At 40.0% G+C, this 24057-nt stretch overlaps 3 protein-coding genes across 10 annotated transcripts in view; 2 read left to right on the top strand and 1 right to left on the bottom strand.

Moving 5' to 3' along the window:
• Positions 1 to 24057, top strand: part of sdhaf2 (succinate dehydrogenase complex assembly factor 2) — a 222684-nt gene that overhangs the window by 141976 nt on the left and 56651 nt on the right. The window lies entirely within an intron of this gene.
• Positions 1 to 24057, bottom strand: part of sord (sorbitol dehydrogenase) — an 85829-nt gene that overhangs the window by 50473 nt on the left and 11299 nt on the right. The gene's annotated exons all lie outside the window — the stretch shown is intronic.
• The window catches only part of apba2b (amyloid beta (A4) precursor protein-binding, family A, member 2b), a 61865-nt gene that overhangs the window by 32206 nt on the left and 5602 nt on the right, over positions 1 to 24057 (top strand). For 4 of the 8 annotated variants that reach the window (XM_072465836.1, XM_072465838.1, XM_072465839.1 and 1 more), the window contains 8 exons: positions 625 to 1161; positions 3433 to 4535; positions 7898 to 7975; positions 9371 to 9410; positions 11487 to 11555; positions 12761 to 12906; positions 19509 to 19544; positions 21327 to 21413. In XM_072465836.1, coding sequence (XP_072321937.1) covers positions 645 to 1161; positions 3433 to 4535; positions 7898 to 7975; positions 9371 to 9410; positions 11487 to 11555; positions 12761 to 12906; positions 19509 to 19544; positions 21327 to 21413 — 2076 coding nt within the window. In that variant the 5' untranslated portion in view covers positions 625 to 644. The remainder of the gene's footprint in view (positions 1 to 624; positions 1162 to 3432; positions 4536 to 7897; positions 7976 to 9370; positions 9411 to 11486; positions 11556 to 12760; positions 12907 to 19508; positions 19545 to 21326; positions 21414 to 24057) is intronic. The other 4 variants (XM_072465840.1, XM_072465842.1, XM_072465841.1 and 1 more) reach the window with 4 other exon arrangements.

Below are 24057 nucleotides of genomic sequence, written 5' to 3'. Positions count from 1 at the left end.
AATTCCATCCATCCATTTTCTACCGCTTGTTCCCTTTCGGGGTCGCGGGTGACTGGAGCCTATCCCAGTGACTTCGGGCCTTAGGCGGGGTACACCCTGGACAGTGGCCAACTTGTCGCAAGGCCAACACAGAGACATAGACATTACAGACAGTTCACGCTCACATTCATTCACTAGGGCCAATTTAGAGTCACCAATTTTGCCTAACACATGCATGTCTTTGGACGGTGGGAGGAAGCCGGAGAACCCGGAGAGAACCCACGGTAACACGGGGAGAACATGCAAACTCACAGAGATCATGTGATGTTGGTCTGGTCCGGGAATCGAACCCATGATCTCCTTCTTGGGAGGCAAGAGCGCTAACCGCCTTTGCCACCGTGCACGTATTTAAGAATTCCATTTAATAAATCGTTTTATAAATGAGAGCCCACATACTTCTGTCCAAAACTCTCCAACCAAAAAACCCAACAAAAATTAGGTTTCTATTTTTAGTTTACTATGTTGTTGTTGTTTTACTTTACTATAAAACCCACAGTCGCCTGCACTTAATGTTGTTGAAAATGTTGTAGCCTTGAAACCCTAAAAAAAAGACTATATCGCTTTTTTTGTGTGTGCTCCCTTTAGGCTCAACTTGGTAAAAATGCATGGCCAGCACTAAAGCACCAGTCATGGCTCAGCGGAAGAGGCCCGGGTCCAGCGGAGGGACCAGTATGGCGGCCCCTCCTCCTGCTCCTGCACCTGTGTCCTGTCTCGACGCTCACACCCCAGAGGCCCTCGATCTGAGAGCACCTGCCCCGCGACAACGCTCCATGCGCTACCCCAAAGAGTCCCACCACCACCAGCCCCACCCACGGGACCCCAAACCCCTCCCTCGCTCCTGTAAAACACAGTGCACTCCCCCCAAGACACAAGAGGTAATTTGCCCCCCTTCTCCTCCCGAAGTGGAGACAGAGCCTGGAGTGGAGGAGAGTGAATTCAATAATCAAGTAGAGACTGAAGTAGAGGAGCATAGACCGATTACGCCCCCGACACCAGAGCCTGAACCAGAGGAGCACCACCACATAAACCACACAGAGTACAACAATGGTGCGGACAGTATGGACGACGACTCCAGCTCAGAGTACATGAACAACTCTTCAGAGGATGAAGACTATGACAATGGTAAGTATTTCATATTTAGCAGTCTTCTGAACTATAAACTGATATTGTATATGTTTGATGTGAATTTGCTAGTTTTTGTAATTACTTTTTTCTAGATGACTTGCATTAGTTGTTTCCTAGGTAATTAGGTTTTGTATTAACCATTTTGGGGCTTAGTAAATAAGTAACATTTCCACTTAGTAGCATGTTGTGCTATCCTACAAGTGAATACGTGATGGTAGCTATTAACACAATGTCATAAATGCTGCAGAAGGTCCACCAAAATATCAATATTATAAATAAAGAATGGAGGCGACCTTGAGAGTGACACTGCTATTTTTCACTGAGAAGCAAAACAAATAACAAGCAGTGCTTCAATATGACTCTTCTTTTGTGATGTCTTGAAGGTCACAAAGACTTAATTTGGGACCTAAGACTCTATACTTAAGATATGTTCTTGATGTATTTAAAATCCCCACATTTTTTTCAGTAATATGAACGATTCTGGGAAGACCCTGGATCCGTTTACTTATAATCCAATAGATTTTAATTGGAGGTCATTTTAGTCAGCCGTAAGTAATGATAAGGGCATACTACACTGTTGTAAAAAGAAAAACAAATAATATAATTACCAGTATGTGTAAAAAGGCCCCATGTAGTTTTTGTAAGCAAAGCGTAATGTGTATTCAACTTCAACACTCACTCTATGTATTGTAAATCAATTACATCTTTTTTCCCAACAAAAATATAGAAAAGGGCTTCAGACTCAATTTGAAATTGGACAGACTCTGGACTAAATGGAACAATTCATGCCGTGGACTTTATTAGGATATTTTGTGCCGCTATTGTCTGTTTTGTTCTGCCTCTGTGTCATGTTCTGTTTTGCTTAAAAAATTGAAAATAACAAACACAAACAAAAATATAGCCGCAAGCGGCAATGATCGGCCCTCGCCACGCCGCCGCCACACCGCCGCCACGCCGCAAGAGGAGGGGGCGCTAACGCGCCCCAATTGTCCTTTTATTACGCTAAACATAACTAAACATTTAACCTCCATATAAAATCTGTAGGGGGCGCTGTGGCGCCAAATGAATTTATTTCACTTCAAGTAGGTTTAGGGCAAAGAGTTTAACAACTGATTCTAATTTGACGCAATTCGGACTTTATCTGCGCAAACGGCAAAAATTTTAAATATGGGAGATTTCTGAAATTCTAGCTACAGTTTGCGGCTTCGCCGCACAGAGATCGTGAGAGGTATCAATGTAATTTGGATAACTTTTCATGTCCCACTCCTCAGTAGCATTTTCACCAAATTTCAGCTTTTTAGGGCCAACGCCCTTGGAGGAGTTCGTAAAAGTACGACGTTTGGAAAAACTCCGAAGTCATGTTTAGCCATTTTTGAAGCAATATGGCCGACATTTGGTTGGGCGGACGGCGTTGCCGTAATAATATTTTTTACTTCTCTTGTCACCATCTACCTCTGCGCCAAATTTCATGATTCTACGATCATATTTTTTTTGGGTCATTTCCCATCTCTCAATGCATTTTTGGTACATTTGGGGGCGCTGACGCGCCAATTTTTTTTATTTTAGAAAAAGGAAATAGCCAGAATGTAGAGAGGCACGATTTTTAGAGGCGTGCAAATTTTTGTGACTTTTCGTCAATGTTCACTGGGTGAAAAATAGGGGGGTTGGTCCCGAGAAGAAGAAAGAAAGAAAGAAAGAAAGAATAATATTCCGATGCGAAAACAATGTTTCCCATTTTTCAAATATCATAAACTATACATTTTCGGAAAGCGCTCGCGCTTTCCTACCTCATGGTGTGGGTCCCTGGTCACTGACGGGTACTTTCGATAATTTTGAGTGGGCTCCGCCCACTTTGTGTTTTTGGCCCTCTATACAGTAATAATGTTCAATTTTTGCATTACATGCTTATATGCACGGAACATGCAAGAGATGGGGAACGTATTCGTGAGCTACTTAGCGCAAATGAGTGCTTTATATGGGGATCTCAATGTAAAGTGCTCGTTTAGTGCGAACTTTTGCACGGGCTTCGCCCGTTTACAACGGTAATGTTCAATTTTCCTACAACTAATTAGTATGCACGGGGCGTGCATGAGTGGAGGAGTGCGTTAGTGAGTGTTTGGAAGTGGGCGAGCGCTTCGCGCTCGATTTCGTGCGCACTACGTGCGCACTTTCGCAGCCGTGCTTCGCACGGCCTTACGAGATTAATAGGCCTCTCGCCAGCTTGTGGCGCTCGGGCCTAATAATTCCAGTTTGTGTTTTTATATGCAGGCCTCGCGGAGGAGGATGAGGGCGTGACCTACTACATCCGCTACTGCCCAGAGGATGACAGCTACCTGGAGGGAATGGACTGCAACGGCCAGGGAGAGTGCAACCATTCACAACCCCACAGTCACAACCACAACGACCACAACCACGAGCAAGAGGCGGACTACAGCTCAGACATCCCACCTCCCCGCTCTGACGAATGCCAGGAGGCTGTGGAGGGCTGGGTCGAGGAGGGGCCGGGTCAAGAAGGTGAGGCGAGAGAGGAGGAGTGGGTGGAAGAGGATGATGCAGAAGTCAGGGAGGAATGGAGAGAAGATGAGGCGGAAGTGCAAGAAGAGTGGCAGGACGGTGATCCCGAGCAGGACCAATGGGAACAGGGCGACGTGGAGGTGCAGGAGGAGTGGCGAGAGGGCGGGCAGGTGAGGCAGGAGCACTGGGAGAGGCACAGAGTTCAGGAGGATTGGGGAGACGGAGACGGGGAAGTACGCTGCGAAGTCGTGGAGCAAGACCCGGACGAACAGATTTACAACGGACGACCTGAACCCATTTTGGACCACCACACCCACCATCACCACATGCACCATCCCCAAGAGAGACTCCACGTGGGGAGACGGGCAGACAGGGCAGAGGAGGACGAGCCAGAGAGCGAGGATTACTGTCCGAATGAGGAGGAGGATGAGGAGGAAGATGAAGGACACAGGAGGTCCTACTCTGGAGATTACTATGCGCCGGAGGACAATGGGAACTTGGTGAGGGGGTCTCCGTATCGCGGGCGTAAGGTGCTGGTGGTAGAAGGGGAAACGGGGGAGGAAGCAGAGGAGGACATTGACCAAATAGTGGCTGAGATTAAAATGAGTATGAGCATGGGAAGTCTGAGTAGCAGCACTGACCAAAGCCCGGAGGAACTGGCTCAGGACCCTCCGCCAGGCAGTTACGCTCACACTAAACCAGAGACAGCAGCCTACCCCCCACCCCACCACAGACACGACAGCAGGCCCAAGTCCCTAAACCTGCCCTCCATTCACCACAACACCCCGGACCTACAGAGGGGGGTCAAGGCACACCCGCGCTCACCTGAGGACCGGCAGAGGTGGGCGCAAGAACAGGTAAGATGGCTTCTCGTGCGCTTGGCTTTGGAGATTGTTGCTATGTTCTGAATGTCTCTTGTTAGTGATCATACAGCTGCTCCTTTTAACATGCTTCACACTTCAGTGTCAAAGTTCTGTTTTTACGGAGGGTAGATTGTGGGCACATTCAACTGCTTTAAGATGTTTACATGGATTAACTACAATTGGGGACTAATTGGGCATTGCTTTCTACTTAAGGGCTTTATTAGCATTATTAAAAAATAAAAAAAGAACAATAGTGTAGGATTGGCCACAGAATATCATACATGACATAAATGACATACACGATAATATTTTACATTATTTTAGGAGATTATGGTGGAGCCTACAATAGCTTTCCATTTTATCTACAATTATATTACACACTTACACACCTTTTTTTTGAAACTCAATACTATTTTGAAGCCAGAACTTTCCGTCCAGTTGCCTCCCTACAGAATAGGATTATTACTTATAAGTAGGGCAAAATATATATTTATGTTTAGTATTTATATGTTAGGTGTTAGGTGTTAGGGTTAACACAATCTGAAAAAAATAAAGTAGTCATAGTCTACCAGCTATATACCATAGTGTTCACAGCTGTATTGTTTTGTTTAATTGCATTATTGTTTATTAGCGTTCATATTCCCCATGCAATAAAGACACAAGCTATAAGCACCACACTGGTTGATTATTGTTTGACACAGCCCATGCTAATTCAATCATGGTGATCTGCATATTGTAATGCTCTGCAGTGACCTTTCCCTCTGAATGTGATGTAAAGGACGTTTGTGGTGAGCCGTCATGTTACTCAATACCACACAGAGAAACGCTTGTAGCAAGTCCCCTCCTTTTTGTCGGCGTCTTTCATTCCCAAAGAGGCCTGGATCAATGCCCTTAACTGAAGGGATCATAATCCACAGACCCCCCTCTTGGTGGCCCCCCATGGACAGCCCACAGACAAACACCCGCCCCGGCCTCTTACATTCACTGTTTTGTAGCTTCTATGTGTCTGAAAAGCAGGTCAAAAATAGCCCAGTCACACTTCAGCATCACAGAACTCCCAGAAGGTTTTGTGATCATTTTGTCCTCCTTTTGACCTGGAAAGGGATGTCTCTCTCTCTCTCTCTCTGTCGCCAGCCAACAGGAAAACCTCTCTTCTCCAGATCTGTTCAGCTTGAAAAAACTATGGTTGCATTTAAATACTTAGTCAGCGCAAATTTCTATGGAATGAGCCAGTGGTCGAGTTCTAAATGCATTCTGCACACAGCGAAAATGAAAACAATAATCATGCTTCTGAATCATCAGAATCTAGTCATGTTTCTGACAGTGACGAGGCGAGGGACCCAGTTTAGTCTCGATTTAGTCCAAATATAGGTCAATTTTACGGTGCGTTCACACTTGCAAAAGCAGCATGTTAAAATTGGGAGTAAAAATAGGACTAAACTCAGAACTAAACGTGGTCAAGGCCAGGGCTAAACAGGAGTAAACCAGGACTAAACCAGGAACAAACCAGGAACAAACCAGGAACAAATCAAATCTACATCAGCATTAAAATAGGCTCAAACCAGGACAAAACAAGTAGATATTTGAATGCACTAACTTGGATCTCGTCTTGAACTAGCACGCTGGTACTTAAATCTGAATATTTCATGGTGGTCTGGTGCTTTGTCTGATTTAGAGATCGTAACATTGAAGACATCACAAATCTGGAGTTATAGCAGCACTGAAGAGGTACATGTTCTCTCCTGAATCAGCATCAGAAAAAGGTTTATTGCCAATGTCAGTGAACAAAATTCATAAACTAGGAACATGGATCAAAATGAATCTATGAATAACAATAGCAAAATATAAACTAGGATAAACTATGGCATTCATTAAAATAAAGTGTTACCAGACTAAATAAAAATAGGCTTAGACTAAGTATATACAGGAGTATCTACACAAAATGTACAGTTTAGAGCAAAGTTGTTGACGTGATTATTAAAGTGGTGAGAATGGATAGCAGAGAGTTTGTGAGGATGAAATCGCAGCGATCAGATGACCAAATGTTGTGAATCTCATTAATCTCTGAGTTGTCTCCAACCGAACAATCTCTGAGTTGTGTGCTTCTGAATATTGATCACGGCTTTGCGTTTCACTCGATGATTGTAAAGCTGGCCGCTCGTGTCAAATCTCCAGTAATTAATTTCATTTCCACATGTATAACAGCGTGGGATCTTTAGATTACCACGATGCCCCCTGTTTCATTAGAGCAACAGCAGGAATATGTGGAGAAGACATTTCATCCAGGAAAATGGATCGAATATTGAGTAGCGTCCAATATGGCAGGCTTCAATTGGTGTCATGTAGTGGTTGTGATGAATGTCTTCATATGATGATGAGAGATGACAAGTGATAAGCATGAGCCAGATGGCTGTCCTTCACAGGCAGCCAATGGTTAGTTGATTTGAATTGTAACTAAAAACATTAATAAGTTGGGTTCACGTGACATAATATTTTTTTAATAGCTTAAAATTGAGATGGGCTGAGTAGGTCATTATGAGAAGGGCGTTATTTTGGCCCATCCACATGAAACTAAAACTGACACAAAGTTCAGTATCTTTTCTGTCAGTATAAATAAACAAAGTTGAAATGATTTGTACACCATCATGGCAAATAAGACATAATGAATGTTGAACAAATCCTTGTTTGTTGACCCAGTCCATAAGTAATATTGAGAAGGTTCCACATTAGTTTGGCTATTTCTATAAAAAACACAGAATATACAGGTCCTTCTGAGGTTAAGGCATTGTCAACTTATACAACAGCCACTCAACCTTTTACTTTTGGATTTGGAGGTGGTTGGTGTTGTGGTCCATGCTCATCATTGACTGTCCTTTCTGAAGCAAGACACGAGGCACTGTGAATGGTTGTTGAATGTGAAATGTGTTATATGCAATTTTGTTATATGCATTGCTTGATGTTTTTTGACTGCATTAAGTGCGATTGTAATGACGGATGTCACAATTATTGATAATTGTGATGATTCAGGTCACAATATAATCAAGTCAAGGTCTAAAACATTTTTTTTAGCAAAAATAAGTAATTTCAAAGTAAGGAAAAACATTTAAAGGGCTTTTTATCAAGTTATTTGTAACACTTTACTTTATCATTCAGTTTGATTTCATAAAACTGGTTTCATACTTGAGAAGGTTTTCTCTGTTGACCATGGCGTCCATAATTGTGTAAATGTTTAGTTTCACAATAATCATAACAATAAAATGCAATATTATGACATTGGGACATCCAAAATCAACTCTATACTGTACTATGTCTTTATTGATGTAATTTGTTGTATTATATTGCGGTTTATTCTCCAGGTTACTAATGGAGCCGAGCCGAGAAAGCAGCAGCGTTCCGACCTCAACGTTCCTCTGGAGAACAACAACGTGCCGGAGGTAGGACTGTGGCATTTGCACCGGCACAATCATTTACATTTATACAGGGGTCATACATGCTTGTTTATGAGTCCGCCTCAGCCCCTCTGCGTGTACCACTGTCTGGGCACTGAGTAATTGTGTAATTACCGCCTCGCCTCATGTCCTCTGCTCACGGTGCGATGGCATGGCAGTAAATGAGCTTGACTGTTTTACGGGGGCTATTTTTCACTAAGATGGGCGCTACAGATGTTTCTCTTCACATCCTCCCTTTTGAATCAGTGATCATTTGAGCTTTACTTTGAAAATTAGATAAAGTTTGAATGAAAAAACTCATTCTCTTTATAGTTTTCTTATCTGGAATGTGACTGTGGATATTAAAATGGATGAGTGGCACACTGAAATAAGTTGATTTGTAAATCCAAAATAGCTATCTGCCAGCTGTTTGACTGCTCTCAGACTCCTGCGTGACTCTTTAAATGTCAAAGTGATTATGTGAGAATCATATTTCTTACCAGACTGGTATTTATTTTGCAAGGAAGTTCTCTAAACAAGTCAGAACTTAATGCACTTAATAAACTTAATAAACTTTAATACGCATAGTACTTGTGGTATCAGTAATAGGTAATTATTGTGTATCATACTTTTATATAGCTGCCAAGATATAATGTCTTATCTATATTTATTTATGTGGTTTGCAGTAGGGTTGTCAAAACATCAAACATCAGCAGAAAGTATGTGATGATGTGAGCTAGCTAAAGATTTGGCAATTACTCAGTCTTTCACTTAAACAATTTCTTAGTATTTTAGATGTATTTATAGTTGTTTTTAGCAAAGACATCCAGTGCAGTGTGGTGTTATTCGTTGACTACAGCCATACTTAATAGTCACTAAAGCTACTTAAAAAACATACAAGTCTAAAATAAATACCATACTGTTTTTTTTACTCTTGTTTTGGGAAGAAATGTTATTATGTATTCACTTTTGAGTATCATTATCTAAATGTTACTATTTTACTTTCGTCACAACGCTCGTTTGCGATCTATAGCTACTCAATACAACTGTTTTAATAATGTGATTGCATTTTATGGCAAGATGTGGTCCAAAACACTGAATAAATATTAAAGAATTCACAAGGGAACACTTGATTAGTTTAATATGTGTGTTAGCCATACAAGTCTTCACCAGTTAGAAAACGTGCAGAGATCTTTTCTTTCAAACTGTATCTAGTAATTACTGCCTCATTTTGTGCATTTTCGCCGCTGGTCTATTCTCCAGTCGCCTAATCGCATCCATAGCCTCCTCCCCCGCACCTTCATCTGCATTTCCCTATTACGATAAAGATTTATTTGTTGCGTTTCCAAATGCAACCACAAACATTTATCATTAGCATCTTGTCTCGTTTCTATTTTCCAGCCGACCAAGAAAGTCGCCTCATTCCCCAGCTTTGTCGATGGTAAGTCAATCTGCATTCACACCAAATCAAAACATTTTAATTACACGGCCAGCTTCCAAGACACCGATGTTTTTCCCCCAGTGCTTTTTTTTGCGTCGATACGAAACCGTTGCCCGGGCTGTCAGTGCGCTGGTCGGGCAGATGCCGTCCAATGTAGCGTGAGGATTTAGTCGCCTTAGATCACGGCAGCCTGTGGTGTCCCTCGGAGGGTGTGAGCGAGTGCACATCTCCATGTCACACATACAGATCATTCTCAGGCCTGTCCTAGCGGCGCTGCGCTTCCATTAGCCCGAAACCCTGCAGTCTACACCCAGCGCTTTATCACGAGTCCACTATCGGCACTGTCTAGCGCGGTTTCTCTGCGCGGCCCCGGCTCTAGTGATTACAAGAACCTCTCCACCGCCGTAACCTCGCTCACACGGCACAGACTTGATTGATGGCCTGTCCTCGCTGTGGGACTGTGGGCTCCCTGTGGCTCGTTCTTACCATCCACACTGTCGGGCTGCACGATATGGGAATCATATCTAATGGTGACTTTTCTGACATGTATTAGATTCGCGATTTATGATTTTGTAAAATGCCTCTGTTCAAAGTTCACATTGTAAACTTGTTGACAATAATAATAATAAGAATCAGAATGTGTTTCATAATGAAAATCTAAACTACAGTGTTAGCAGCTTTTATGCAGAACAATACAGGACAAACTGCTATTTGTGGAGGAGATTATGTCGCGTCAAAAATGGCAACGTTCACGATTTGCTCAATGCGTCCTACGTCCGTTCACTGTGCAATATTGATTCGATTGTGATTAATCTGGCAGCCCTAATCCACAGACCAGCGTTAGGGCTGAGCGATTTAAAAAAACATATCCTGTTCTGATTCGTCTGTTTCATGGGTCGTAAAAGTTGGGCTTTTGAGCGCTCCTGAATATAATCTGTGTATATATATATATATATATATATATATATATATATATTGAATTGAATTTAAAAAGAAAAAACTAATTGTACATATAAAGGCCGCACCTGTCTATTAACTGGAGGTAAGTATTTCGATTGTGATTCGTTCACAGTGCACTTTTAGAACACTTCCAGGAGCATTTAAGAAAAGACTTCAATCTGCTAATAAAAGAATCACAAGCATTTAATTTAATTTGTAGCGATCTAAAAAATGGCAAATTTCATACATAATCCCATATTCTGTTGTATTCTATTGATACAGGTTGGAAAGGGCGATATTGACAAAAATGTATATCTCTCTACATATTTTTTTGTATCTAGATTGGTCTATCCAAATGTGTTGAAAACATATCTTTATATTTTTAGTTGTGGTTAATTATCAGACAAATGGGAAATGTCTGTCAACATACAAAAGTCTAGACACATCCTTTATACCTTTATTTGAAAGTTACATAACAGTTAATCAGCTCTTTTTTGTTGTATTTTTTTCTTTAAACAAGATACTCAATATTCTAAATTTCCATGTCTTCAAAACAATATTCACAATAGCATCTACATTTCAATACATGTCCCACTTCTAGATACAGGATATTTTGTATATTGCCTAAGTAATTGAACCTATTGCTAATTGCAACCATTTAAATAGCATGTTTTATTTCACTGTGATTATTATTGCTGCCCGAACAGGCTTCTTAAGTGTTACGTTGCTCAGTTAATGAATGTCATATTTGCATATCTGCCTATCTATATGCCAGTTTTGCAATTAACCAGCCACTGCTAAGGACACACATAATGTATTTAGCCACTGAGATACTGTAGGAGCCAGTCACTCATAACATCAAATAAGAAAGTCAAAGAAATTCAAACACTGTCACTGGAAATTCTGTATATTTATGTAGACGCTGTTCATTGCTCTTTTATGTGATTCAATGTAAAATGTTCAAAGTATTAATTTTTCTTGATGTTGCCAAGTGAACGATGAAGCAGAGCAATCGAGTTCCATATCTCTATCTCTCCAGCACTCACTTCCATTTGTAGATAGTAGATTAATAGTATAATACCAGACCTCACTTCGCCATGTCTCATCTGTTAATGGCCTCCCTCTGTGTCTTTCTAGCAATAGTCCCAAGACCGCGTGAGCCAGAAGACCTGATTCATGGCATTATCTTTGCTACTAAATACAATGGTTAGTCTATTTGAGAATACCCATTAAAGGGTGGGGGAAATATGCAAACTCCACACAAAAAGAGTTCAATAGTGCTGGTGGTCCAAATATGGTCATGACTGTGATTAGCACAAGATCTATGGCTCTACCGAGCAGTTATTCTAAATGCACTGTTGACAGATTGTATTCACTAGTCCATAATCTTTTGGTAAAATGTAACATGACAGTTTAAAACATTATTACAATCATATTTGTTACTTTGATTCCCATTAAAATAATGTATGTATTTTATAAATTGATTTAATTTACCAATTGTTGCAGCTCTAAGATCTCCAACAAATCACTTCATTCCACATGTTCATTTGATCACATCAAAGGTGCTCTTGTGTAACTTTTCAGGGTCCACCTGAAAAATCCAGAATTACGTTACTCTATATTTTTTATACAGATCGATAGTCGTCATGTCACTAGTTTGATCACCCTGATGGGCGTGATTGACAAGTGGATTGGCCAATCAGGGACATAAATATATGATACATAGATATAAATATATTTTATAAATAGATATAATATAAATATGACTGCTTACATAAAAAAGATCACAGGGGATTGAAAAACATCATGGATTTATGCAGAATCAATGAGCGAAACAACAAAACAGTTGGAAAAAGGCACGACAGAGAGCGTGGCGACCAGACTCTTCACTGGAGCCCAGGCAAGGGTCCACTGTCCACTGCACATCGCCATGAAGGTTTTATCATATTTCCATGAGTGTTCTACATTATGGCATTAAACTTACACCCAGACCAGGTTACAAGTAAGATCTGGGGAGAGGTGAGCCGAATCACTGTAAGAATGCAGATTTTTCAAGTATAATTGAGGAATAAAAAAGCATAATTTAATCAATACCAGAAACATAATATGTTTAAGTCAATGCCATAATGTGGAACATTAGGCAAAGCAATAATATCTCCATAGAGTCACGCTGAAAAGTTACATAGTGCAGCTTTATTACTCTGCAACTACTGTTATACTTTGTTTTTGTTGCACTGGAGCGGAGCAGCCCTCTTATAACCACTTCACAATCAGGCTTTGGCTCTCTTTCTTGACTGGCTTTAGTGATTACAAGACCTTCTTCACCACAGTGACCTCAGAGTAACCTACACCACTGGTCTCCTGCATTAATGGCCTCCCCTCTGTCTGTCTGTCTGTCTCCCTGGCTGTAGTCCCAGGCCCGTGTGAGCCAGAAGACCTTATTGATGGCATTATCTTTGCCGCTAACTACCTTGGCTCAACTCAGCTGCTGTCCGAGAGAAACCCCTCCAAGAACATCCGGATGATGCAGGCCCAGGAGGCCGTCAGCAGGGTCAAGGTATGTCCAAAAAGAAATAACAATTGCACACCAACGCACAGCAATGAGTCACACAGGCTTTATCTGTTCTGCCCTTAAAACAGTTAAGCATTGAAGTACATGAAAAGGACTTTTCCGGTTCCCAAACACAGCACTACATTTGTGTTTATTATGTGTTTGACGCTTTAGTCATTCTCTTTCATGCCAAGGTTGTGTTAAGTTGTGCCAGATTTTAGCTGTAGTTTTATTTTTCTTCTCTCTGATCCACAGCTTTAATGCTACTGGGAGTCTGTAATTGGCATCCACTGCTTACATAAAGTCTTGGTGTTTTGTCTTGATGTATTGCAAGTATATTTATTTGATACATAGGAGCCTGAAAACATTATTAAAGCTGACCTAATGATGTATACTCAAGAAGACACAGATTGTGGACTACAGCCCTAGATGTGGTCGCTTTTAGGTATTGCTTCATTTTGCCTTTTGCATTTTGATGACCGAGTTAAATTTGGAATACGTTTTGTCTCAGTTTTGGTCTAGACTTGACATAATAATTAATTTGCTTGAGTCAGACGGGAGAGGAGAGTGTGAAATGGCAGATGAGAGAGAAGGACATGCAGTAAATTGTCGGAGCCGGGATTCAAACTCATGACACTGCGGCCGGCTGCACTTGGAGCGTGGCATAATGTGCTGTGACTTAACCACTCGACCACCAGGTACCAGGCACAGACACTGCAGTTGTCTGTACTCAGAATTATACTTATTATTATTTTCAACATACTTTGTTATTATTGCCTTAACATTTTATTCACACAATTAATGTAAAGTAACAATAATTATGATTAGTGTGATTTTTGTGTGAATTGTGAAATGTTAGATAACAAGAAACCAGCAGTTTCTGTTCCCCACATGATTGTATTTGTCCACATTTTACCCATGATCCTCTTTAGTGAGAGAGGTTTGCATACATCTAATCACCTTATTCCATAAGTCCATCTGAGCGCCGCCATCGAACATAATCCTCCTTTCACTTGTAACATAGGGCAGCTGACCTTCAGAGAAAATAAGTTCTACACAGACTAAAATGTTGTTTTCTAGCCCAGGGAATCAGTGCATTTTTTACTTGTTGGTCACATGACCATACATGACATACTTTATAGCATATTTTAGCGGCAAGACTTTTCCCTCGTTCTCCACTTGAGTAAACTGATTTCAAGTGTGATTTCAACAGAAATGCTAATCTGAGGCAAAAAGAGGCAAAAGGGGGCGGGGCCGAATAAAGTGAATAAATCTTGTTGCTAATCACATTATGACACTATTATTTCATATCGGGTCTACAGTTAGGGAAGAGCTGTATTCTTGAAGTGCATTGTGAAGCCTAATGCTTGTGTTACACTATGAGTCACTGCTCGACTTGCACAAAACATGACGCAGTCAAGTTCACTTAACTCAATACATTATTCACTACTTCTGGATGGCACTTTTGCATAGCTGAAACCTACACATGCATTTTTCATTCATCTGATTTTGTGGTTGTAGTTGTCCCACTTTCTCCTTTTTTATAGAATTCAAGTGTCTATAAAAGTGGGTATGTTTGTAAAACTGCTTTAATCCGATCTTCATTTTGAGACTAAAGGAACCATTGAGTGTCTTCCTGGTGTTTTACTGCTCTTGGAGTATACATTTATCTGCGATGATGACTGAACTATGCAGATGGTGCTGCTTTATAGCTATTGCAAATTAAAGAAGGCTACACCTGGAAACAACTGAAGTGTCAAAACGTGTTGTCTTGCCATGCTATGATGAAGGACTTCAAAAATAGGGAGTGTCTGCCGTGCCGCGGCGCGGCCGAAACTGCCCTGTTATTTTTGTGCCGGCTGAAACTGCGCCGCTATTTGATCGCGTTTTAGCGCCGTTTTAGACCGCGCCGGGTTAAGGTTACGGTTAAGGTTAGGGTTAGGGTTAGGGTTAAGGTTTGGGTTAAGGTTTGGGTTAGGGTTAAGGTTTGGGTTAAGGTTAGGGTTAAGGTTAGGGTTAGGGTTAGGGTTAGGGTTAGGGTTAGGGTTAGGGTTAGGGTTAGGGTTAGGGTTAAGGTTTGGGTTAAGGTTAAGGTTAGGGTTAGGGTTAGGGTTAAGGTTAAGGTTAAGGTTAAGGTTAAGGTTAGGGTTAGGGTTAGGGTTAAGGTTAAGGTTAAGGTTAAGGTTAAGGTTAGGGTTAAGGTTAAGGTAAAGGTTAAGGTTAGGGTTAGGGTTAAGGTTAGGGTAAAGGTTAGGGTTAAGGTTAGGGTTAGGGTTAGAGTTAGCCATGAGGCTATAACGGGTTAGGGTTAGGGTTAAGGTTAGGGTTAGGGTTAGAGTTAGAGTTAGCCATGAGGCTATAACGGGCTATAAGGGAAATGCCGCGGTCCCTGAAACTGCGCTGCAATTTGACCGCGCCGCGGCTCTCCAGCCACGGCCAAAAAAATATGGTAAAATATTTTCATAATACAGAGTTCTTCCTGACTGCTGTCACTTTGTCGGGTAACAATAGTAAGACTACTTTACCTCTTTTTGTGTTGTTGGACAATCAAACCTAAAAACGTTTAAATATAGTCTGAATGTATCTTGCTGTCTTAACCTCTCAAAATGCCATACATTTATGCTGTTTCACACACTTTAGTAACAATATAAAGATTAAAATTATACTGTCAAACTTGCACATAATATATATATATATATATATATATATATATATATATTACATATATATACATACATATATTATTGCCATTGACATTTACGCTTGACAGTATTATATCCAAAATGTTCACACAAAATTCTAATACATTCTCGCAATTTATATCTCCACTACTATTATTTTTAAGAGCCCTTATGGGTTTCTGTCATGGAACATCACATTTTTGTTCATTTTCTCTTGAATCCATGTCTATAATCAAGTAAATAACCCTAATATCTGTTTATTCATCTATGACATTTCCCACACATTGCATTATGATACTAGCGAAACACTTTCCTCCACATTCTCTTCTCTCAACATTGTACCTTTCGCGTCTTTGATCTTCACTTCTCTGTTTTCCGTTTATCACATACAGTTGAAAAGGTAAAAAAAATCCCGACAGAATGAAACCATGGCAACAGTCAGCTCTCACCTTCTTGCTCTTCCTGCCTCAAAACGGTCCCTCTGAACAAGACGCCATGCATTATCCAGTTGATCTGTGCTCCTCTGGAAAAATAAATGCACGCAAAGTAACTCATCTTTGACATTGATGTAAAATCGCACATGGCTGACAAAGCAGTGGCAATAAAAAGTAAAAATACAAATAGTTATGCAGAAGATTTTGTTTTGTTTATTAATACAGGGAAAACCCATTGTGAACAGTTCCAGCACTAGTATACACTTGACTCTCAAATTTGTAGGACATAAAACCAAATATTCTACCTTTGATTTAATATGTATGCGTTCCTCTCCCCACGCACTTTTATGTGTCATCTCGTTGCTTACCTCATCCCGTAGATCAGTTAAAACCCACTACGTCTTGTGTGTGAGCGCTCATCGCAACTCTTAAAAACTGATATTTTACCTAAAGGCTGTTTCCTCTGCAGCAAGTCGCAGAAGTGGAATAAGAAAATGCAGCATGTAAAATGGTATCACGATGTGGCAGGGTTCAGATTCTCTAGATACCAAAAAGAGCTCTGTAGTAGTAGTAGTACCGGTAGTTGTAGAGAGATAATTCATCAAAACTGGCAAGATAAGGATCACCCCCGAGGCAGTTTCTTTCTGCAATGACATGACCTCGCAATTATTTTTGGGAACACTGTAAAAATCCTCACTGCAGGCTCCATCGCTTCTCTTTTTTGTCCTTAGATCCTTTTTGTAAGATCATGTACTTGAGAGTGTAAGTTTTATCGGCGCTTCCTAAAACAGGTTTAATTTGATCACTTTTATTTCGAACATTGAAAATACATAATCAAACATGGACAATAATTAAGGAATAATGTCAACACATTTCTGTATTTTCGGAAAAGAAGTTTGGAAGGAACAACATTTCTCTAACATGTTTCAAACACTATATTCCTAAGCACAGTATACATTATAGTATACAATTTAGTTTACAATATATTTTCATGTGCAGTCATCTGGACTCTGTGTTGAAAATCAAGATGACTTTCATCTGAAAGTTTGCTGTGTGCTGACTGCAGCTCCCCTATCACCTTTTGCTGACGAAGGCGTCAAAACGCAGTTGTAAACCATAGTTTTTACAAAAATGGCCTCCTTAGCTCCTTTTTCAAAGTGTCTCTTCTCCTGCTTAGAGTCTTCACCTCACTGTCTTGAAAAGAGTGGGTTGTGGCTTTAAGATGAAGATGCACGGCGCTCTGTGGTCCCGGACCTGGACCTTCTGTGCTGATACAGACTTCTGTGAAGTGGCTGTTTCACCAATGTAACACTCGTTATAACTTTACTCACTGGTTCATGCAGTCATAAAGAACTGTACAATAACATACAATAATAATACTGAGCTTAGTTCATTCTTAAGACACTTTCCTTTTTTTCCTCCACTCTACATCTTGTAAAAAGCATTTGCTTGTGTTTGAATTTAAATGTCCTGACATTGACTGTGCAGTTGATGTGGTGCACACAGTTCTCTTGCATGACCAGCCAGTCCCTTCTACATTCTGTCCAAATGCAGAAGGGTCTAGAATCAAGAAACTCTCCCAACATGGGACGGTCCAATCACAGCCGCTAATTTGTAGAACATGTCTCTCAAATGCAGAATCTGCTCTGAATCTCCTCATAGCATTCAGAACTTCATTTACCTCAGATTTATAGTGTTTGGTACTTTGCTTGTTGCCTCTGCAGAAATCAGCGCTGTTTCTCAGTCCTCTGCGTTATTTTCATTTCCTTTTTTCTCGTAAGCCGCCATGTTTGTTTAGTCACGGACCATGTGTTCATCTGATTAGTTAACCTGCCTGCCCTTTAGAGATTGGGGAGACAGGATATGAGTCCAGACCAAAATGTCTTTGTAAATTATGGTCAAAGTTTGTAGTCAATTCTCCATTTCTCAAGTAGTAAATGTGGTGAAGAAATGATCAATCTTTTGTTAGTAGTTCACGCCCCCTTTAAAGTTTAAAATTGCCCAACTTTCCCCATTATTTGATCTGGTCACGATAATTACATTATCGACTTATCATTCATTATAGATGGAACTAATACTTATCACATGTACCTTTTCTATGCACTAGCGGGGAATTTTTATTCTATGAACATTTGCTCTGTAAAGGGTTGAATAATTAACATATCTTTTTAAAAACCCTTATCATTCTGGCTGATTTCCCTAAACGCGTGATTAAAATGTCTTCCATTTCAAACTGAAGCTGCTCTTGAAGCTTTGGAGTACAAACAACTGTCTGGACGTTTTGTGAAGCTGAAACTGTAGTTTTAGCTTCTTTTGTCTGAAAATCAGATTTCAAATCCTGCCTAGATTTTCTTTGGTAAATATATGAGTAAAGCTGCTGTTGTAGATTGAACATTTGATGTTTTTTGACATGAAATGAGATTGAGGAACTTAAAAAGCCCTAAAGCTCATTTTAAGTTAAATAATAAAGTAAAAAGTTTAGGCAGAATGTCTAAGGGCTATTTATATATTTTTTATTTGTGGGTTTGGAATACAAACTTACCTTTCTTCCCAGAGCTTTATATTTATATCTTACCTTCCCAGGAGCATGATATTTATTAATGCAGAGCTGTCACTCGGGTCTGTACAGACCCACCAGAATTTTAATGGGTGAATCTAACTTACTACTTTTGTGTCATTCTGTTATTTTATTCATGATGTTCATTTAGAAAAGGGATTGTTCTGCTTCTGTGTCATTGTGTCATTGCCATAAAGCAGTTTGAATATGATTTTTTAACACAATAATCTCCAATATATTGCTTTTTAAAAGATTTGATCGCCCCAGTCACGCTAAATGGGTCAAATGCAATTGACGCCACTGCAGCAATAAAAGTCTTCCATGGTAACATTGTATAGTTTAGAAGCTGAATAGTTTGAAGATACAAACGGGTAAGTAAAGACTTGATAAAGAGCCATTCATCGTCAGCACATCTTGTGGCGTCTACAATGCTTCACAACTAAGAAGATGTGGAACAGACTCAAAACTGTTGAAAAAGATAAGGTTTGCATTTGAAGCAGATGGTCAAACTGTCCCATGTCATTAACACTGTAAATAACCACAAACACCGAAACAGCGTTGTAATTCCACTCTGCATTCTGTCAATCACATCAGAACACCCGCTGTTTAGAAAGATTCAATGGATCGGAAAAGTAGTATGTGTGTTTGCATGTTGTGTTGGAACAAGAAAAGCAATTATTTCTGTCTGTAATTGCTGTTTGGATTTGAATCTGATAACCAACGCGGCAGTGCTATCTCTCCACACATGCAAGGACATAATTCATTCACACACTCTCCTTCTGCTCTCTCCCTTCTATTTTGGAGATAGCACAGCTGCTGTTTGGTTTTTAACGTGTCTACCTACTTTGATTTACCTTATTTTATTTCCTCTTGTCTGTTGTGCTCCTGTATCCGCTGACCCCGTTCCTTCGCCTCGCTCCTCCTGCCCACTGCCAGAGGGTTCAGAAGGCTGCTAAAATCAAGAAAAAGGCGGTGTGTTATCGACCATAGTGAAATAAAAGCCCCCAGCCTCATCCTAACATTGTGCTACTTTCATTCACGTCTTCGTCTCTCATCTGTTTCATGTGTGCTTTGCCGTGATTTTCAGCAGGAAAATCTCAACCAACTCTCCAAAAATGACAATTATGTCGTTTTGAGAGACTAAAAAGCCTGCTTTACAGTTTAAAAATACTTACTATGATTGTTTCTTAAGCCCACTGTTGACATGATGCACCGATTTACTTCAAACAAGCTATTTCTATTCAAAATAATAATTATTCATGGAGCAGTTTGTTTCTCTGGTAAATATTTATCAGAAATTTATCAGTGAAGTGGCAATTTGTGAGGAAAATTGAAAATAATACGTTGAAAATGACAGGAAGCATAGCACTAAAACGTTCTGAAAAGGAATTCCTCTTTGTCTGTATGTTTTAACAATTTTTTTTCTGAATTAAAGAAAGTAAATGTGAGGCCATATATTAGCATTTGTCAAATAATAACTATGTGATTGTTATTAGATGAGCTTTTGGCCCTTGTTTACTGTTTACTGTGTAATTATGCCACATCTGCTGCCCGTGTCCAACCAGGAAGTGGAATTAAATGATCAGCTTCATCAAAATTGTCAAACTTTAGAAAATTTGGCAAGATTTTTATTTTGTATTTTTTGTAAAATATGAATTAATAAAAATGATGGTAAACTTTAGTGAAATGTGCTGCGTTACCAGGCCTATGCACTGTATTTTTTTCAGACTAAACAGAAACTCTCAAATGCATTATGGGAAACCTGTCTCAGAGAAATATGAAGAGAACTAGTTGGACCTAAATGTTTGCTAATAACTAGAGCACATACGTTCATTTGCAGTTTGATTATTAAACACGTCGATACATGATATTATGATTAATAGTGTGCAGCAGCTCAGTAAAATGTCTGCTTTTATATTCAGCGCTGGGGCCGCAGCGCTCTCGTGGCGTGAGAGCCAGCTGGTCCAGGTTTAGTGTAAAGCTGCTTGTTGTTTCTGTGCCAAACTCGCCCATCACCATCTCATCACAGCCCACAGCACGGATACATGTTTTATTTATGTAACTGGCTTCACCTCCGCACACATCTCTGTCCATCCAACGGTCCACAGTAAACTGAAGGATACAATACTGTGCAACAAGTCTTTAACGCAAGGCTCTCATTAACACAGTAAAGTACGAGACTGAATCGCAGTCTTTCTCAAAATGGCAATGAATTTTCTGCTTTTCGTCGAGTGAATTAAAGGTGCACTATGTAACTTTTCTCTGGAGGGTATATGCCACCTGCTTGTCTTCATCGAGATGTTGTTGCATGGCCAGGAATGTTCCAAAGTATGGCATTAAACCTGTCCATCTCCATGAAGACAAGTCACAGGTCACATCTGTTTTGCATGTTTTTGAGCAAATAAAATATGATAGAATAACCACAAGATATATAAGTTTAATGCCATATTGTGAAACATTATATATAATACAAACACGCTATGTAATTGTCCTTGAAATAAGCAGATATCCTACTATAAAAGCTACATAGTGTACAATTTTTAAAAAAAACTGAAAAGTGATCTGGATCCACAACATTGAGTCCTGGCCTTTTACTGCTTTTACCTTTCTAAATCTTTTATTTTCAATCTTGTATAGTTTTTTTCTCTCTAAATGTACGAAAGCTGTTGTTTTATCGTTGCTAAAACTTTTGCACAGTACTGTATATGTTGCATGGTACTAATCTTTCTAACTTTGTCCAAATGGTTTGTGCAGAATGCCGATGGGGACACGCAGACTCTGACGGAGGTGGACCTGTTCATTTCCACTCAGAGGATCAAAGTCCTGAACGCAGACACACAGGTGAGGGGCAAAAAACACACACATCTGTTCTGGACTCGCACAGGTCGAGGGTGTGTTCACAAGAATGCTGAAGCAAGCTGAAAAGTGAAAAAAATGCTTAGCAATTGTTAAATTGTTTTTATTGTTAAATCAGCCTCTCCAAGTTTTACAGCAAAAACTGCAGATCAAAGCAAAGCAGGGAAATTGTTATAGGTTTCAACATGAAGGTTTGGTCACTTTAAGACTAAGGAACCAAAGCTTTTACTCAAATACAGGCCTAGTTACTGTCAGCAAAGTACAATCTTATTTACGGTACTCAAGTAAATGTATTTGAGTAAATGTAAATACGACCTAACTGTCAGTCTGAAGAGAAAATACATTTTATCTTGTCACAAAAGGGATGTAAAAATAAATCCAGTGAAATGTACAACACATTCATGGCATTTTAGTGCTTAAAATGTAGAATAAATTGTCAAATTACACCAGTTACTTTGGATGTCTTGCTTCACAGATTGCATTTTCAATAGCCCTTTTGGCTATAGAACTGTTCAGTCTGTGGACATCCATTTTCACAGGAGGTGCCGTTTTTGATTGGAGCTGCAGCGTTTCCTTTCCTTTTTCAAAATGATGAAAATAGCTTTATGCCTCAGAGGCCTTTAAACGTATACGTATGTAGCAGATGATTCATTTGCGATAGTTGAGACGCTGTCAGATTTTGTGTGTGGGCAGCAGCCTGGCAGGAACTGGTGCTTGGTGCAATGCAGTCTCTCTTTTTGTTCCTTCTCCGTCTGGTTTGTGTGCCCTGCCAGTGGTAGAGGAAAAGCAGCCTTTATTCTACATTTTAAAGCGCTCAAGGCAATGTGATTAGGACTCTCACTGTGATTCATAAAACAACAACCGCTGCAGCAGATACATTAGTCTGAGTTTATAAAAGATGTAGAAATCCTAATGGGATGGACAAAATAGCGTAAACGTTTTAACACTGGTTTTAAGGTCTGAACCAACACACACATTTATGGAGCAAAGTGTAAACCTCAGCCAAGGCACTTGTCTTAATCTTTTAGTAATAAAGACAGAGATGAACTCGAGCTCAAACTTTGCTGTCAGGGGATGCAAGCTGGGATGAAAGCCAGGTGCGCTGCCATTAATTATGCCCCTCCTTCCAGTTGTATCATTTTGTACAGAGCTGCCGATCTCAACAGCAAAAAGTTGTACAGAGCCGTTTTCAAGCTGCACTTATTGGTTCACATGAGCATTGAACATTTCACACAAATCAACCTGCTTTGCATCATATTTAAGCAGCGTTCTCCACTTAAGTGAACAGAATTAAATGCCAAAACAACGGTGCTGATCCAGAGCTGTCAGAGGCAAAAGTGGGTGGGGCAGAATACAGTGAATAACGCTTTGGGATGAGACCAGATTTGCGATGCGAAATGCTTGGCTTCACTGTCTGAAAAACGAAAAAACCTTTTTAAGCTGTGCATGGGCCAAAAATGTGACTTGTGACGTCAGCTTTAACTTGTACATATGATATCCTTCTAGGCAACGGATGTAAATAAGTATCTTTGCTATAATCAGGCATTTACACTGTCATTTGTTGTAATGTGTTTATCGATATGTATTGTCCCTATCAAATAAATGAATACATTGTGCATCACTTTCATTCTAGACGACCCTTTGGTTTTTAACGTAAAACCATAACTTTTCAACATTAAGTGGCCGATCATCACTTTTTCACACATCAAATCTGACTTCCTGACATAAGACAATTATCAGCCTGACTGAACAAGTGTGATTACAGTCTCGGCCGCTGTTGGACCGTCACAGGCATCCACACTGCACACCTGTTCATTATTTCAGACAAGCACGTCCCCTGTATTTAATTTACCAGAGCATTGTGGGTGATGTAATCTGATTAAACCGTAGATTTAAATTTAATCACAACACAGCCTGCTTCTTCCAGGAATACTTATATTTTATTCAATGTAATACATGTGTCGTGAGGGTAAACGAATGGCTTCCTGGAGTGCATTTATTTTTCCCATGACTCTCAAATCGATCAAACATATTATGACACCAGACTGCAAATTAGACTGCAAGGACACACTGGATTTATATAGCGAGATACCCTTGCGCACCTTATATCGTCTTATTCATTCACGCTACTCGTTTGTTACTTTTTGCATCCACAGCTGTCCTGGAACTAACTGAAATGTGGCTGCCAATTTGTGCCAAGGGCCAAACAATCCGTCGCTCAACACATCTCAAAGACTGCCGTTTTTAAACTTGGACAAAACTTTATTGATCCAAGAGGGGGAATTACTTGGACACTTTACATCATAAAAAATATACAAGCACAATACTGGTGAACTGGTAATCAAATTAAAAGTAATAATGTACAGAAAATGACAAAAGTGGGGTGTTTGTGTTGTCTATATATCGTGTATCTATCATAAGAGGTCCAATACAGAAACACTGGTGGGGCTGCAATGAATCATATCATGAATCCAACATCGTTATCAGGACAATACACAGACTCAAAACATGCCACGTGCTGCGAGAAGAGGTTTTATCCCTCAGAATTACATGAAAATGACACAGGAACCCTAACCCTTTATCAAAAATGTCCTATTCATCAGCTTTTTGCGATCTAAACACCCAATCA

This window comes from Eucyclogobius newberryi, unplaced genomic scaffold, assembly GCF_026437365.1.
Source record: "Eucyclogobius newberryi isolate DKJ021-1_F unplaced genomic scaffold, fEucNew1.0.hap1 SCAF_5, whole genome shotgun sequence".
Lineage (NCBI taxonomy): Eukaryota > Metazoa > Chordata > Actinopteri > Gobiiformes > Gobiidae > Eucyclogobius > Eucyclogobius newberryi.
The sequence above is the reverse complement of the archived record's forward strand: the minus strand, read 5'-3'. Positions and strand labels throughout refer to the sequence as shown.